This window comes from Channa argus, chromosome 6 (assembly GCF_033026475.1).
Source record: "Channa argus isolate prfri chromosome 6, Channa argus male v1.0, whole genome shotgun sequence".
In the NCBI taxonomy this organism is placed as follows: domain Eukaryota; kingdom Metazoa; phylum Chordata; class Actinopteri; order Anabantiformes; family Channidae; genus Channa; species Channa argus.
Window position 1 is genome coordinate 7,364,680 of NC_090202.1, and position 17,045 is coordinate 7,381,724.

Consider the following 17,045-nt stretch of genomic DNA (forward strand, 5'->3'; position numbering starts at 1 on the left):
AAGGCACTTTACATAATAAAGTTCAGACTACACGAGTATGTAGAGGCAACCCAACAATTCCCCCTGGAGCAAGTCATAGGCAACAGTGGAGAGGAAAAACTCCCTTTAACAGAAGAAACCTCCAGCAGTACCAGGCTCAGGGTGGGCGGCCATCTGGCTTGACCGGTTGAGGTGAGTGGAAGGTTAAGAGAAAAAAGAAAAGAACAACAAAACATTCAGGTTGGTAGGACGAGTAGCTGCACACTGGAAACACACAGCTCCAAAGCCAGAGACACCTGCAGGAAGGGACAGAGAGAGGGATACAGAAGGGACAACTACGGGAGAGAGAAGACACAAAATTAATAGCATGCAGTAGTGACAAAAAAATTTATAGAGAAAGAGGAGAGGAGCTCATTGCACTTGCGAGAGACCCCCAACACTCCAAACCTATAGCATCTTAAGTAGGAGCTAGTTCAGGTTTAGTCTTAAAAGTAGAGAGGGTGTCTGCCCCCGAATCTGGACTGGGAGCTGGTTCCACAGGAGAGGAGCTTGATAGCTAAAGGCTCTGACTCCCATTCTACTTTTGCAAACTCTGGAAACCACAAGTAGGCCTGCATTCTTGGATCAAAGTGGTCTAATCGGGCTATAAAATACTATGAGATCTTTTAAATATGATGGAGCTTGACCATTAAGAGCTTTGTTTGTAAGGAGCAGGGTTTTGAATTATATTCTAGATTTTATGGGAAGCCAATGGAGAGAAGCTAAGGAAGGAGAAATATGATCTCTCTTTAAGATCAATGTAAATCTATAAGGTACTAGTAACTACAGGTGTAAAATGTAGTACATAGTGTCTTAAAATAAAAATACTCAAGTATGGTTACTCAACATGGAATAAATGTACAGTACTTGTTTGTTCCATCCCAAATATTCGACTTCACAATCCCACCACTGGACTGTCCTCCACCTTTCTTCAAGCATCATTGTGAAGTTTTATAGTCACTCTGTTATTTCTTCAAGTCACAAATAAAAAAGAGAAAAAACAATCAGTTGTCTTTTGCAGTTTGAACACAGTTTGACCGTTTTAGCCCTTTGTTTGCTTTTTCCTGATCTTTTTGAATTAATAAATATTAAAATTCAACTGTGTTTTCTATCCTCAGCTGCTTTCTGTGCATAATGCTTTTGTCTTTCTTTGTTCCTGGTTCCATATATGCATGTCCTTGGGAACTGTAACAACATAGATCCATGTCTGAGTGGCTGTTTGAATGACTGCCTTGGCTGTGTGTGCACATTTGCAAACGGGAATCTGTGCAATTCTTGCTGCACCGCATGAGCTCTCGTCCCTCCTAAGCTTTTTGCCTTTGATGTTCTTTCCTGTGGCTTCCAAGCTGCCTCTCTGATGGACAGTCCTCTCCTGCCTGCTATGCTTTACTGTTTCTGCTGAAAATGAAATGAATGTGTGCATATGTCTGTCGGCATCTATACATAATCTCTCTTTTCTGTCCTCTCTTACAATTATCTTCTGCCATCTGCCATTTATTTTAGGGGTGCAAGGAAGAGGAAGACTATGAAACTGAGTAGAGATCTGTCAAACCTGGTGGTGTTTACCAACTCTGTAGCTTCACAGGAGTGTTTGAATGAAGGTGAAACACTAAATCTTTCTACCTCTCTCTCTCTCTCTCTCTCTCACACACACACACACACACACACACACACACATATATATATATAATTACACTTTGCCTTAAATCCCAAAAACTCATACCTTGACCCATGCTTTTCTTCAGGTACTCCAGGTGATGTTCTGTCATTCAGTGAAACCAGAGCTCAGTCTCTGGTCAATCACAAAACTGAACAGTTCCTGGTTTTTAACCAGAGACAACTGTCACGGATTTATCCTTCAGCCTATCGCATCGACTCATCCAACTTCAACCCCCAGTTCTACTGGAACGTGGGCTGTCAGTTGGGTAAGACAGCTGTCTGTCTCTCTAAGCTTTTGACCTGCATGGAGTCTGTCTGTTAATGAAAACATCAAGTCACAGATTTGTCATCATACATTAACTGACACTGCATAACATGGGCACAAACAGACTTCATCTGTGGCCTGTGCAAATGTGTGTTTGTGACTGAGTGTCTGTGGGTTTATTTGTAAGGAATTTGTGTTGAGAAGCATAAAATGCAATAATGAGTAAAGCTAATATAAAATAATATATTTGTATCTGTGTAGAAAAAATCAGAAATCCATGATGAAATCCCAGACATTTCTTTTTATTTTTATTTTCCTGTTAAATTTATTCTGGTCTCTTAATTTCAAGAAAATCATTATTTTCAGGTATACAAAAATAAAAACAAAGTAGAAAATACATTTAAAAAAGAGACAAACAAATACTGGAGTCTAAACTGGAGCAACTGTGTAATTTTTGTTTCCATTTCCTTGCTTGTTTCCTTTCACATCTTTTTCTCTAATAACATTTTCAAGGTTGTATAAACACAAAGGCTGCATATATAATTGAATGGATGACTAAACCAAAATGGCTCATTTGATGCAAAAAGAAATGACAATCTATTCCTTATATGATCTGGGCCATGATTTTAAGAGTTTGAGCAAACAACACCACATCTGGATGGTAACTGAATTTGTAGGTGGTGTACTGCATGTGGGTGAAGGTTAAGTGACACATGCTAACTAAAAAAAGTTTGTTCTAATTTGTTTTTCTTCAGTTGCTCTAAACTACCAGACTGAGGGCAGGATGATGCAACTCAACAGAGCCAAATTCATGGTGAATGGTGGTAGTGGGTACGTCCTCAAGCCTCCCCCTATGTGTAAAGGTACAGACTGCACACACACACACACACACACACACACACACACACACACACACACACACACACACACACACACACACACACACACACACACACACACACACACACACACACAGACACACACACACACACACACAAAAACTAATGTGCAAGTCATCCTCCCATTTATTATCTGTAACTACTTATCCTGTTTAGGGTCACAGAGGGCTGGAGCATGTTGATGCCGGCTGTTATTGGGCGAGATGCCTGAGTTAGAAAGGTCACCAGTCCATGTCAAGGCCAACACAGAGAAACATACACAGACAGACAACCATTCAAACTCAGACCCCAGTTAACCTAACATGCATGTTGTTGGACTGTTGGAGGAAACCCATTTATGCACAAGGAAAACATCAAGAGCCACAGTCAGTTGGGGACATGAATCTGCAGCCTTCTAGCTGTGAGGTAGCAGCGGTAACCACTGTCTTTGGTCCATCTGACATAAGCTTGGGCCCAGACAATACTGTGGCATTTATGCAGAGAATGCATTTATGACTTCCTCCTTCAGGTTGTATTTCTGGATGCAGACTCAAAGGTTCTGCACATGAAACAATTGTTTCTGCCTTCTTTATTTATGTACTGAGTCAATGGCAAGTTGCAAATATGTTCATACCAAATAAATTAGTTAAACATTTCCACATATTTCCTTAACGCTAAAGCATGTGATCTTTCATTACAACATACAGTTTTGTGACTACAGCATAATTAACTTTATTATCGTTAGATACTTCCAGTGCATGGTTAAGCTTTCAGAAAGACTATGGTCTGGCTTAATAAAAAATAACAAAATGCCTTAACCACACACACTGGACTTTAAACTTCAGTCTGTGGTGTGACATCATTCATTCAAGTAAATATGTGCGTCAGAATAAAATCTGAAAGTTTATTCCTATACATTCAAACAGGAATAAGAGATGTTTGGGATTTTAGTATTGAGTGATAACTATATATTATATAAGTTATTGCTTTGCCACCTGTTATTCCCTCCAGGCTCATTCAACCCATTCAGTGATGACCCACTTCCAGCTTACCCCAAAAAGCAGCTCATCCTAAAGATCATCAGCGGACAGCAGTTGCCCAAACCACCAGACTCAATGCTCGGAGACCGCGGTGAGGTAAAAACCTACTGAAACAAATGCCTACATGCCCATATTCTTCATCTGTCTTTCTCGGTCTCTCTATCTGGTCTCACTGACACACACACATGCCATAATACTGTATAGTTGACTATGTTTGACTTTCTCCTCAATTAGATTATTGATCCATTTGTCGAGGTGGAGATCATTGGTCTGCCAGTTGATTGCTGCAAGGAACAAACAAGAGTTGTTGATGACAACGGTGAGTCACACGCAGGTCAACCTGTACAATACCGCAGTGCTGCTCAACCCCTCTCACTGACCATTTTATTCACTTGACCAGATGAGCTTATGCATAAAGAGTCAATGCAAAAGCCAATACAATCCAATGCCATCTCACCTCTGTGAAATAACAAGTGCTGCTAACGTTTCTTCTTTGAACTAACAAAAAAACAATGCAGTGATGAAACGATGCCATTACTGCCACAGATGCTGCAGTTTGGGTTCTGTTAGGATCAAAAGTCAGATTAATTTATTAGAGGCATAAAGGAAGCAGAACAAAGGGGTCTGCTTTTATTACCCCTAACATGTCTCGACAGATGAGGGCACCCGGCAGCGGGAGGGGAGAAGCCTCCTCTGGTAAAGGTTATGAAACCCTGGGAGCTAAACACTATTATAGCATTAATGTAAATGACATTGGTCCTTTAAGTACATTCTTTGACACATTACTACCACCATCTCCAACTTTCCCTTCTTGTATATACATAAAGAGAGAGAGAGGGGGAGAGTTTATGAAGATGCTGATTAAAAAGCGCTTATAATGGGGCTTTAATAGGAATATGTGTGTATATTGTATATTTTAAACAGGTTTTAATCCAGTATGGGAGGAGACTCTGTCTTTTACACTTCATATGGCTGAGGTGGCTTTGGTGCGTTTCCTCGTTTGGGACCACGACCCTATTGGGCGGGACTTTATTGGTCAACGGACTGTTGCCTTTAGCAGCCTGATGCCTGGTTTGTGAATTTCTCAGTGTTCTTATCATCAGTTTTACAAAACATTAACTTTTTTTTGTAATCATGTGAGTGACATCAACCTAAGAGGGGACACAGTTTGTCACTACCAGTTAGAATTGTTATAGTTCTGCTATTTAACACAAATAGACTGATTCACACAGAGTCACACTTTAAGTGTTTTTTGCAGTGCTATGACTATAGGGCACATTATCATCTGTCTAGTAAACCATGATTTCTCTGATCTGTTTTATGGTAAAACACCTGTGGCTTGTTAGGTTATTAAAAGCAGTCCTGAAACTCCTCATGCCCTCTCCCCAGGCAGCTACCTCAATATAACAGTGTGATGACAGCTGGTATCTTACTTTGACTTCTTCGCTTGCTCACATGTTTGCTCCCTTCATGTGTAACAGGGTACCGACATGTTTACTTGGAGGGGCTGACTGAGGCTTCCATCTTTGTTCAAGTGTCAGTGCATGATGTCTATGGGAAGGTAAGTACGGTATAATCTTGGCGTTTACTCTAGCCCAGCATTCCCCATGTGAGCCTCTTTTGTATTTGGAGGTAAACAAAAAGAATGTGTTTCCCTCAACACACCAATCCATTGAAGCTATACTCCTTCAATCCTTTGTCTCTCTAGTGGAGCCCACTAGTCCTGAATCCCAGCTTTACCATAATGCACTTTCTAGGATCTAACAAGGTATCCTGACGCCCTAGGCTTTGTGTGGTGGTGCATGAAACAATAATGCATGATGCAAAAGTAAAGTTTGCCGTCAGTCGTATCTTCAATGACTTGTTTGTGTGTGACATTAAATCACTCAGTCATACAGTTTGTTTACAAGGCCAGTTTTCATTCATAACTCATCAATTGTAACTGCTGTTGTTTCATCGTTAAACAAATATAGAATAAATTGGAGTGTGAGCATGCATGCATAAGCCACAACGGCGTCTTGCTTGTTTGTTGTGGTCATTTAAGGAGTAAGGCTGCCATCTATAGGCAGTGTATTTAAAAGCGTTCAGTTGTTGAATTTACTTTAAACTAACTACAGTAAGATTTTTTTCATTCTCTTCATTAAAAATAACATTTCAATTTTAATGTTTAATGTGTAAACTGTTTTTTTTTCAGTCCATGTCAGAAATGTGCTGTGTTTCTGAGAAGTGCATTTCCTCTCACATTTGCTATCTTTTCCTCTTCTTATTTCCTTCCTGTGTTGTTCCTCCGGTCCCCAGGGTCATCAGCTGCGAGGCATCCGAGGGTTTTTTAACCGTTCTTCTAAGTCTTCTGTGGATACAAATTCCAGTGGCCTTCGGAAACGCTCCATCAGTGATCACCTGCTGCGGCGCACAGCCAGTGCCCCAGCAAAGGGACGGAAAAAGACTAAGATGGCGCTATCAGAGTCTGTGGCTTCGATATCAGACCAAAAGAATGGCACAGGTGTAGCAGCGGGAGGGGAGGGCGTATCAAGAAGGGAAGGAGGGGTGGAGAAACATCTCCAGCCCAGAGGCCCCCTCATCCACAGGCCTATCTCCATGCCCTTGGACAGACTTCTGCAAGGGCAACTATCGCTCTGCTCCCCAGACAAGGAGCAGCATGATTTGAGTGCAGACACTGTCATTGGTGGGTATTTTCCAGACATCTCAAACAAAGAATAGAATGTGAAAATTTTATGGAATTATGCAAATTACACCCCAATTACATCATTCTAGTGTAATTAGAGCAACACACATGTGATATTCACAAATCATTATCATATCTATTACTAACTGTAGCATAAATAAGATTCACCTTGGTTGATATGTCCTAAAGAAGTTGTAAATTGATTTAATAAATGTAGTTGTATGTTGTTGTGATCTCTCTTCATTGCTTTACTTATGCTGCTACAAAAATCAAAGTACATGTACATTAGCCATGTAAACTGACAGTCCAGCCTAGTATACATAATGCGTTAACATGCCTTTTCTGTCCCATCTTCATTTGTTGTGCTTCTTTATAGTAGAGAACTGACTAGGATGTTCCTGCAGGTAATGGAAAATACCTATTTTCTGAAGGTTGCATCGTTCAAAAACATACCAGTTTTGCGTCCACCCAGTGTATTTTGTTCGAAAGTGTTTTGAGAATTATATTGCTGTGTCATTTGATCCCATTTGGCCAAACCAAACCCATTTGATCATCTCTTTCCTAATATGGTGTTTGAAAACATGCCACAGCCTCATTTTCCAGCTTCCCCTTCACAGTTGTATTTGGTGATCCATTTTTTTGTGTATTGCAATTGCCTTGTATTGGCTGCACTGTTGTCTTTTGGTTGTTGGATGGCTTGGTGTAAAATATAAAATAGTAGTATAGAAGCAAGTTTTTATTAATCTTTTTCAAATATCTGTTTCCGTAGGAGCTTGTTACAGGCCGAGATCTTCCTCTGTGGAACTTCTCATCGAGTCAACCTTTTCTGTTGAACCAAGCATCTCTTCCCCTTCTAAGACACACAGACATAAGGAATTTGAACAATCAAGGGAGGCATCTTACCTGGTTATTGGTGGAGGAGAAGTCAAAAAGGAAGATGACTATGTTAATTACCAGTCAGAAGACACTAGAGTCTACAAATCAAAGATCAGCCCTACAGGAACAGAGAAAAACTGTTTGGTCTCCCCTAGCCAGAATAGAGCAGATAAACCAGATGCAACATCAAACTGCACAACATTCACAGTTGCACCTTCAGTCTCTTCATCCTCCTCCTCTGTGCCCCTTTCTGTGGCCCCCGTTTCCCCTGTCAGTGTGGACTGTGATGTGAAGAGTCCCAACTCTTTGCATAACAGCACCATCTCCAGACTCATTGATGCTGTATCCTTAAGCAATGAGCAAGACACGTGCAGCTCCATTTCTGCTTTGATTGGTCAGTTTGAAAGCACTGCTGATGAAAACAATGTCAAAACATTATCCTATGAATACAATCCGTCCCATGACTCAAACTTTCATCTTACCACCCCTAAAGCGCTGCAAAATTTAAGGTCTCCTCCTAAAATTAACACAGAATCTTCAATTAAAAAGCCCTCGATAAGTAATGTGAATGATAAGATCATCTCTTGTGGGATTTCCCAGGCAGATTTACCTGCCCCAGCCCACCTCTCCAGCCCAGAAACTGCTGAGCTTGAGGAGGTGTACACCATTTTAGATGAAGAGGTTCTGTTGCCTGTTTCAGTGTACAACCTGCGGAAACAGACAGTCCATGTTCAAGCAGACACTTTTGAGAACACACCCTCAAATAGTTTGGCATCATCTCCAGCAAAAGTGGCTCAGGGTATGGGCAAGGGTGGCTGGGATGATTTGAGCAGGGGGAGAGGGAGGATTGAAGAAAATGAGGAGGCAGAGGAGAGGGTGTATGAGGAGGTGTATGATCCCCCAGGACCAGTAACTGAGAGGGAGTGGGGTACTTCTAAAAAGTATATGAGCCCTTTTGTATATGACAGCTGTTTCCAGTTTCTCCATGACCCAACTGGAGATGCCTTTGGAGAAGTGGAAATAAATGTTGATGAGGATCCTTTGGAAAAGGTGCTGACCTTTCCAAAACATGGCAGCCAATGGGGGGGGCTCATAAGTCCAACCAAACGGCATGCTATTTACCAAAACCACGAGTCCACTCCTAACTGCTTTCAATTTAAACAGCCTTTTTCATACCGGGATTCTCAGCAGCATCCCTCACAACCATCTCATGTAGCATTTTCGCAGTGTCCCTCCCCAATAAATCAACCTTCCCATCAGCTGTCCAGTGAGCCTTCATCACTCCATAGACCAATAAACTCTAGACCTTCTATCCCTAGTCCGCTGCACCAAAAGAGCTACGCCATTCCTCAGAGCAATTCTACAGCCCTTAATGACAGCAGAGAGTTCAGCAGTTCATATATACAACAAAGGAGCTGTAGTGGAAGCCAGATCCTAAACAGGTATCATCAAGACAGACCAGGGTGTAAACAAATGCAGAGGGAGCAAGCGACGTGTTTCCATAATGATTTGTCCTCATTTGAAAGCCTCCCTGGTCAATCTGCTGTAAATATCTGTAGAGATAGAGGTTTATATTCCCCTTCTTCAGACTGTAATGCAATGGTCAGCCACCTGGACTATGACTGCACTACACCCCCATCCACGTGTTCAGGTCCTCCAAACACCCAGCCACACAGCCAAAATCAAACACAATCACCCAACCTGAAAAAGTCGTGGAACCAAAAGGTTTCTTCTGTCAATACTAGCCACACTTCACAGACTGAAAATAGAGTATTAGTACAGTCAAATTTAGGGCTTTTATCAACTTGTTTACAGTCTACTACCACAGACTCTGTAGTCACCAGCCCATGTAAGTCCAAGTCCCTCGGAGATCTGACCTCTGAGGACATATCATGCAACTTTCAAAGCAAATATCACATAATTAGTCGCAGTTTCATCACACCCCATATGAGGAAGCAAAAGAGGATAAGCACCATGGGAGATTTACCTTTCCAATCACAATCTAGTGATCCACTTACAGAACAGCTACGAAAGCTGGTCAGTCTGGAGGGAGATGACAGTGACGGAGGTAGACCTCAGTCTCCTAAGTTGTGTCAGGTAGCAAACTCCCCTCCATCACAGCCGCCGGCAACAAGTACATCGCCTGTTGTTCCCAGAGATACAGAGGATTCCCCTCCTCTCCTTACACGCCGCCTATCCTCTCGGAGCCAAAGCCGAGTACGTCACATCAACAGCCGTGCCCGTGAACGACAGCAAGAAGCACTTAAGCCACGGGCAGGTGTGGTGGTCAATAATACAGCCAGCACTGGTGGGGTGGTATTGAGGAATAAACCAGCCTCACAGAATCCACTCCCTAACAGGCACTCCACTGGTTCTTACATAGCAGGTTACCTTGGTCAGCTGGAGGACAGAGGACATCCTGAAGGAGCTTGCACTTCATTACTTTATGGAAACAGGGATCATTATGGAGATCGGTACTATACAGATGACTCTGTTCCACCTGCAAACTCCTCCCAGTCTGCGTCAGAGCCAGAGGTCTACTTTCTGCTCAGACTGTAGTTCTGTTCAAATTAAGGGTTGACCATAAAAGGCAGAGAATAAATAAATACTATCTGTTATTTGTTCCCATGCTTACAGGCCGATAGATTCCCTTATGAGATTAAATAAATCTTATTCTGGGCCTTTTCTAGAAAGAGATATAGTCTGTAAAATGTCACTTAAACATCACACACAGTCCCTGGTTGGATAAGACAGCATGACTTTCCTGTATGAAATGTCCACTATTCAATAGTGATTGGTCTTTCTAGTCTGGCAGTGTATTGTCTATATTCTGCTTAATGTGTAAATGTACTGTACTTGGGAACTTTGATTCCCTCCCAACGGCTTCCCAGACTAATTGTACAGATTCTTGTTATCTTTGTCCCTGTGATGTACTGTCCAAACTGTATACATTTACTATGAAGCAAAAAAGAATTGGATTTTAAGCAGAGAGGCAATATCTTTCTTTGTATCATTTGAATGTTTAGTACAATGAAACAGCAACTTTTAATAGATTGGGTCCAACTTTTCAAAGCTCAAATGTAAGTCTTCCCTTTTCAGTGGCATTTCTTTATCTGTGTAATGTGTAAATAATCCAGTCATTGTTTTTATTTCAATGTGGATTTTTGTTGAGAACCAGCTCTAACTGTACTTTATGTTTGTGCATGTTACTTGTGAACATGTCAAGCATGACTATGCACCAGTTTATACAATACATGTTGCATCGCCCGACAGCATTTGCACAGATCACATAGTTGCATTGGATACAATGGGGGATATAAGCTTGCTTGTATTGAGTGCAATACAGTGAATAAATGTCCATTGGACTTGTTGCTTTCTATGATTTCTAGAATTTGAAGAGATGATTGAGGATTTGGGGGATTTAAGATGTGGTCTTTAAAGGTTTTTATTTTTATAATTGCTTTGATACAGACATAATCTCTTGCTGGCTCTGGTTATTTTATTTTGTATAACTTAATGGAATGAAAAAAAAAAACGAGTGACAACTACACAGGGCCAGGAGGGGAGGGTGGCAAAGTTGCAGGTTTTTTAAATTATTGTTTCAGTGTTACACCATCCTTTTTTCTTTGTATTGTTGCTCATCTGAGGACTGTGAGCATTTTCCTACCAATGCAATAAAATATTAAAATGTGATTTGAACAAAATATGTTTACCCCTTTTTTACTCAAAGTGCTACATAGTGAAACATGATCGAGCTCAAAATATATCAATTATTAAGTCAAAACAATAGTCTCAACTTTTCCCCATATGACAGCTTAAACATAATGGGGTGTAATTGCTTATGAAATGAATAATAGTACTGCACAGAACTGATAAAGAACACACCTGTGTCTCTGGAAAAACAATTCCCCATTGTGTTTACAATCCACACTTTATTAAGTTTTTTGTAATTTATAAAATTCACAATAAATACAATTACAATTACAGATTTCTGGTGGACTGACAATAATATGTGGTAATCAAATTTTCTGGACAAACGTCAAAGCTATTTTATACATAGTGTGAAGACCTACCATGGTGGAAAAATGTATTCACATGCACAATTGGCACAGGAGAAGGTGGGTGACAAAGAAACAAAAGGTGAATATTACATGAAACAGATATTTCAGATTTATTTTCTCCTATTTTACAATAGTATGTTGCAGAAGGGTGAAAATAGAAAGGAGGAGTGAATAACTTGATTGACAGTACTTTGAAGTAACCTTATACAATGTCCGTGTCCTTCCTTTCCACAAAAACGAAACTGGCTCCTGGTGGGGAAATGAATGGACAGATGCTAAACCACCTGCCAAAGATACCCCAACAACTCCACCATGCCGAGATCTTAATGAGATAAAAAAGCAAAGTGACTAATTTTAAGCACTTTGCAGACACCATTATCCTGACCCAAGGTCATGCCATGCCTCTCCCACAACCAGAGTTGGGGGGTGGGGGGGGCAGTGTCACAATTAGCTAACCAGTATAGTAGTAAAGTTACCCCACCTGAAGCTAATTACCACAAGTTGTTAAATGGAGAGAATGAGAACAACACAGGTCTTTATATAGCTCCTCTAGCTTCTCAGTTTTTGTTTCTGTTTCTTCATTTTTTGTTGTTGTTTTCGTTTCCTTTCTGTTTCAATCCCGTCTCCCAACCCCATGACATTAACGAATCAGCTCATTGGCATGCACCTCTGCACACACATTGTTAGGACTTGAGAAGTGTGCACAACGATGCCTCTGTGAGCCTTTGTGACCTACACTTACCACTAATTCCCTTCTTTGCGTAGGTCCGTGTAGACATTTAAGTTTATTGAGAAGCAACTACGTCTAGGGATTGGCCTTATCTTTGGTCCACCATGCATCCATGCATTAGTCTTCATCCCTGGCTTGCCACACACCCAAGCCACAGCAATCATTCTCCTGGCTCCTCTATCAGAAACCAGACGTCCTTGTGCCACTGCCTCCCACAGACACCATCACCATTTTTTTAAAACTTGGTTGATGGATGCTCCCCGATAGCCCAACACTGACCGACAGTGAGGTTGGTGTGTATAAACAGATTTGGACTCTTCTGTGAAATCAGCCAAACATATTGCCACTGGCATACCCTTTTAAGCAGTCAGTGAATTTAAATGATTTCAGGTTGAGCTGTAAGATTTTCAGCATTCTTATTTGACAATGACTAGTACAATTCAGTTCAGAGTCTGTCGAAGCATAACAGACCGTAGAATATCACAGGATAGCATGTAGAGAAAGGGCTGCTTAGCGCAGAGTGGACTGATATGGAGCTTCAAACTAGTGCGAGCTTAAGTTGCATATTCTAGCTTTAGGAAGAAGCTAATAGCTTGTGGACAAAGCAAAGTTGAAGAAGTTGAAACCCAGTTACACATGGGGAAGCGATTATATATTAAAATTAATATCCATCCATCAACCTGTCATTGGGTGAAAAGTTGGTTCCCCCTTGAACAGGTCTTCAGTCTATCACAAGGTAAAAACAAAGAGTTACGCACAGACCATTCACACCTACAGGCAATCTAGAGTCACAAATTAACCTAACCACAGTCTGTGGACTATGGGAGGAAACTAGTGTACCTGAAGGAAACCTACACAAGCACATGGACAGTATGCAAAATGCACACAGAGAGGCCACAGCTAGGGTTTGAAACCAGGGACCTCCTAGCTGGGAGGTGGTGGTGCTACCACCATACACCACCATACAACCTGTTTTAAACACTTCAAAATTATAATTTTTTACCAGTGGAGCTGATGGAGAGGCAAAAAAAACCCTATTGTATTGATTTTTTGAAAGTACCAAACCTCTCACTAAAGTGAACAGCCTCCTGAAACGTCGTAAAATCGCAAAGTTCAACACCTGGATTTGAAAGTTATCCCAGAAGTTTGCACCCAAATCTTTGCCCTAATTACAAATTCTTATGAGAATTCTGGGAAACTGAGTTTGGATGCAGTCCTGAAACTACAGAATCATATGAATCAACGTTTTTTTCATCTTCCTCTTCCTCGTCCTCCCTCTGTGGAGGCACAGAGTCTCTGGAGGCAGTGCAGAATCCTGTGTCATATAATGTCTACCTTGCTGTTTATGCTGCAGCCCACGCCCTCCACAGCCTTCTCTCCTGCCCCAACAGTGACAACCCTCCTGGAAACAACTTCTCCACTTGCACCTCTCCCAAAAACCTCAATCCCACAGAGCCAACCATAATTATCATCATAATCTTAAGAATAAACAACAACAATCTTGTCAACTGGCAGAACAATCCTGAGGGGACACTGCAACTTGTTTTGGTTGGTCATGTTGAAGTTTTGACATCCAGCTTAATAAATCAGCTTTTCAGTGGAACACAGGAACCAATCAGGTATTAAGTTATTACATTTTAGTTACTATCACACTCCTTTTAAAATGAATGTTAAAAAATTATATTAAAATAATTATATTATTTTTCATTTAGGCGCCTGTGTCAGTGTGCAGTGAGAGCTGCCCCCCAGGAACCAGGATGGCCAACAGGAAAGGGGAACCAGTCTGCTGCTTTGACTGTATTCAATGTGCTGATGGGGAGATTAGTAACAAATCTGGTGAGGAAACAGTTCCACAAAATTGCAAATACTTATGTTTGTTAATTTCTCCTTTGTATTTTGTTTTAATTTAATTTTCATCGCCTTCTTTTCTTTTCATGGTTCCCTTCAATGTGACCGTTGTCCATTAGAGTTCTGGCCCAATGATGAACAAACTTCCTGTGTATCTCGTCATCTGGATTTTCTTTCATTTAATGAAACTTTGGCCATTACTCTGACTACAGCAGCTGTGGCACCAGCTGTGTTTGTGGTGTTTCTTTGCTACCGTCAAACACCTGTGGTAAGAAATCAGTAATATAACAGTTTGTTATATGCAATAGAAAACTTTTATTCAATTTTATTATTATATTTATGACAACTGTGTTCTTGGTATGAGCCAACAACTCAGAACTGAGTTGGACGTTCATCAGTCTGGTCTTGTTGGTTCCAGCAGACAGCTTTTGGGATCAGCTTTGTACTCTGTGGTACCTGTATCCTTCTTTTGTCCCTGCTTACATTGCCTTGCAATTCTTGCCTGTAGTTATGGTTTATTGTTGTGCATTTTTGCTCCAAAATGTGTCATTATTCTTTTAGGCCAGAGAAAAATACTAAGAAACACCTGATGGCCAGATAGTTTAACTATGTGACTTGTAACTAACTAACTAACTTGAATTTTCAAATTTGTGGATGCTCTCTAGAGTGCACACATTGGAAGTACTTAATAAAGACCACTAGATGGAAGTATTATATCATTCAACGGTGCTCTGATTTCCTCACTTTTCTCAGGTAAAATACCTGTTAAAATGGGTTACTGGGTCTGGTGATGGCCTTGATCAGCCTCAAGCCTTTCCCCTTTTCGCTTCGTTGAAGTCCTTTGTTAAGTTGGCAGTGTGTTTTGAATTACTGCCTTACTGCATAATAAACTTCATTCCAAAAATGTACTTAAACTAAAAAAGTACAACAAAGTCCACTAAGAAAAGAATGTATTGCAAACAGTACTACTAGTAGTAGTATTAAAAAAAGTACTAGTAAAAACAGTACCTAAAATTGGTTTGGAGCAAAAACATTGGTAATGTTTGAGTTCACTTTAAGCATTTACAGCTGGGTAAATCCATAATAATACGTCATAATTAACTAGCTAATTATATTTTAACAATCCTTGTGAGAAAAGAAAAAGCTGTAAAACCAATATAGTAGAGTAAAAAATCTATATTTTCCTCATAATTTAAGTGGATCTCCAATTTGTGAATTCAACCACTTATATATCTTCAAAGCTAAAACCTGCCTTAACAAACTATTTTCACTTTCCACCAATTTCCTAACATGTAAGTCATTGCAAAAATTTAAATTCATATTTAAATAATTTAAATTTATTTAAATGGAAGTTCCCAGGTTGTTTATTTTATATAAACTCCAGATCTTTATACCATTTAACTATTCACACGTTCAGTTCGATTAGCATAAATGTGCCACTGCCATGTGTCTTTGTGCCTTTTTCAGATTTTAAACAGTTTTTAACATGTATTTGATCATAATGTTCAAATCCTCTTCAACATACAGTATTTCACTTCAACTATAGCACTAAATGTCAACTAGTTCTGCATGCTTTCAAAACACATCCAGACTTTTTCAGTTATAGGCTTATGCTCAAACGTGATCATACAAACATCAAAATGTTCAGCTTTTCAAGAACACGCCTGTTTCCATTCAACCTGTGTGGTATGTACCTGTTATACTTTTTTTCATCCTCCTTCAACTCTAACTGTACATTCACCTACAGACACTGTTTACATTTATATTCAACTTTTTTACTGTTGACAATTTGTGATTAATTGCAGTTCACATGTTACACTTTGTTTGGAAATTTTTCAGCGACACGATTAGTTTGAATGGCAGAATGTTGAGGTTACTTAAGAGTGGATAATAACAAACATGTGTGTGTCTTCCAGCGTGCAGCTACTGGTCCTACCAATCTGCCTGATGTTTTGTTGTTGCTTTTTGTTGCTCTGTTCTTTTCTCTCTCCCCTTTCCACTCACCCCAACCGGTCGAGGCAGATGGCCGTCCACCCTGAGCCTGGTTCTGCTGCCTATGGCTTTGGATTGTTGGGTTCTCTTTATATATCTTTATAATCTTGACTTTATTCTGTAAAGTCCCCTGAAATGACTTTGTTGTGAATTGGCGCTATATAAATAAAGTTGAATTGAATTGAATTGAATTGAACATCGCATCACTGTACTTCCTGCACTTCAAATTTCATGTTAATGATTATTTTTTCTGCTCTTGTTCTGCCAATTTCACAAATTGAACATTAAAAATGAAGAGAAACGTGCTGCCTTTCAGAAAATATGCCTCTCATTATGATTAGACTTGTACCGAACTGACTGAAAGCAATAAACAAGCAGTGACACACCCTCTATTCCCACCTGTGTGCTTGCTTACTGAGTGTATAATGGGATGTAATTGTTTGTAAAATGAACAATAATTGAGCTGAGATATTGCACACCTGCATCTCATTAGCATCTCCTCTGTTAACCCCCTTACTGAAGTCTGATGTTACTTAATCCTCTGAGATGAAAGGATCATTTTCCTTGTAGACCACTCTTTCCAACACATTTTAATTTTGACTTTTTGATAGTTGTAGAGGTGATCTTACTCGAATCTGATGCTCCAGCAAATACTTCACTCCACTAAGCTAAAGTTTGACTTTTTGTTCTATCTCTGACATTTAAATGATAGGAAATCACATTTTGTTTGCCAATAAAGTAATTTTTTTTTCAGTTTTCTGATTTCAGTGAAGGATGTTTAAGCTAGAAGTCCATTGCTCAAATAACTGAGTCAACTGGAAGATCACTGTATTTTTCATCAGAGACTGTTGAAAGGTTCCATCCACCCATCCGTGTTCTTTCACTTATCCAAAATTATACAATGTTACAGATTTAAGGTTTAGCGAAGACAACTTCAGGGTAACATTACGTTAAAAAACAGCTATGTTTTCGGGTTAGGCACAAATACTTTA

At 40.1% G+C, this 17,045-nt stretch overlaps 1 protein-coding gene across 6 annotated transcripts in view; it reads left to right on the plus strand.

Annotated features, from left to right (window-relative positions):
- The window catches only part of plch1 (phospholipase C, eta 1), a 62,968-nt gene extending 51,849 nt beyond the window's left edge, over positions 1-11,119 (plus strand). For 3 of the 6 annotated variants that reach the window (XM_067508381.1, XM_067508382.1, XM_067508379.1), the window contains 10 exons: positions 1,522-1,619; positions 1,764-1,943; positions 2,698-2,805; positions 3,832-3,956; positions 4,095-4,179; positions 4,785-4,931; positions 5,342-5,421; positions 5,569-5,628; positions 6,159-6,546; positions 7,316-11,119. In XM_067508381.1, the coding sequence (XP_067364482.1) occupies positions 1,522-1,619; positions 1,764-1,943; positions 2,698-2,805; positions 3,832-3,956; positions 4,095-4,179; positions 4,785-4,931; positions 5,342-5,421; positions 5,569-5,628; positions 6,159-6,546; positions 7,316-9,981 (3,937 nt within the window). In that variant the 3' untranslated portion in view covers positions 9,982-11,119. Of the gene's footprint in view, positions 1-1,521; positions 1,620-1,763; positions 1,944-2,697; positions 2,806-3,831; positions 3,957-4,094; positions 4,180-4,784; positions 4,932-5,341; positions 5,422-5,568; positions 5,629-6,158; positions 6,547-6,922; positions 6,951-7,315 lie in introns of all 6 variants that reach the window. The other 3 variants (XM_067508384.1, XM_067508383.1, XM_067508380.1) reach the window with 3 other exon arrangements.
- Positions 11,120-17,045: the final 5,926 nt, after the last annotated feature.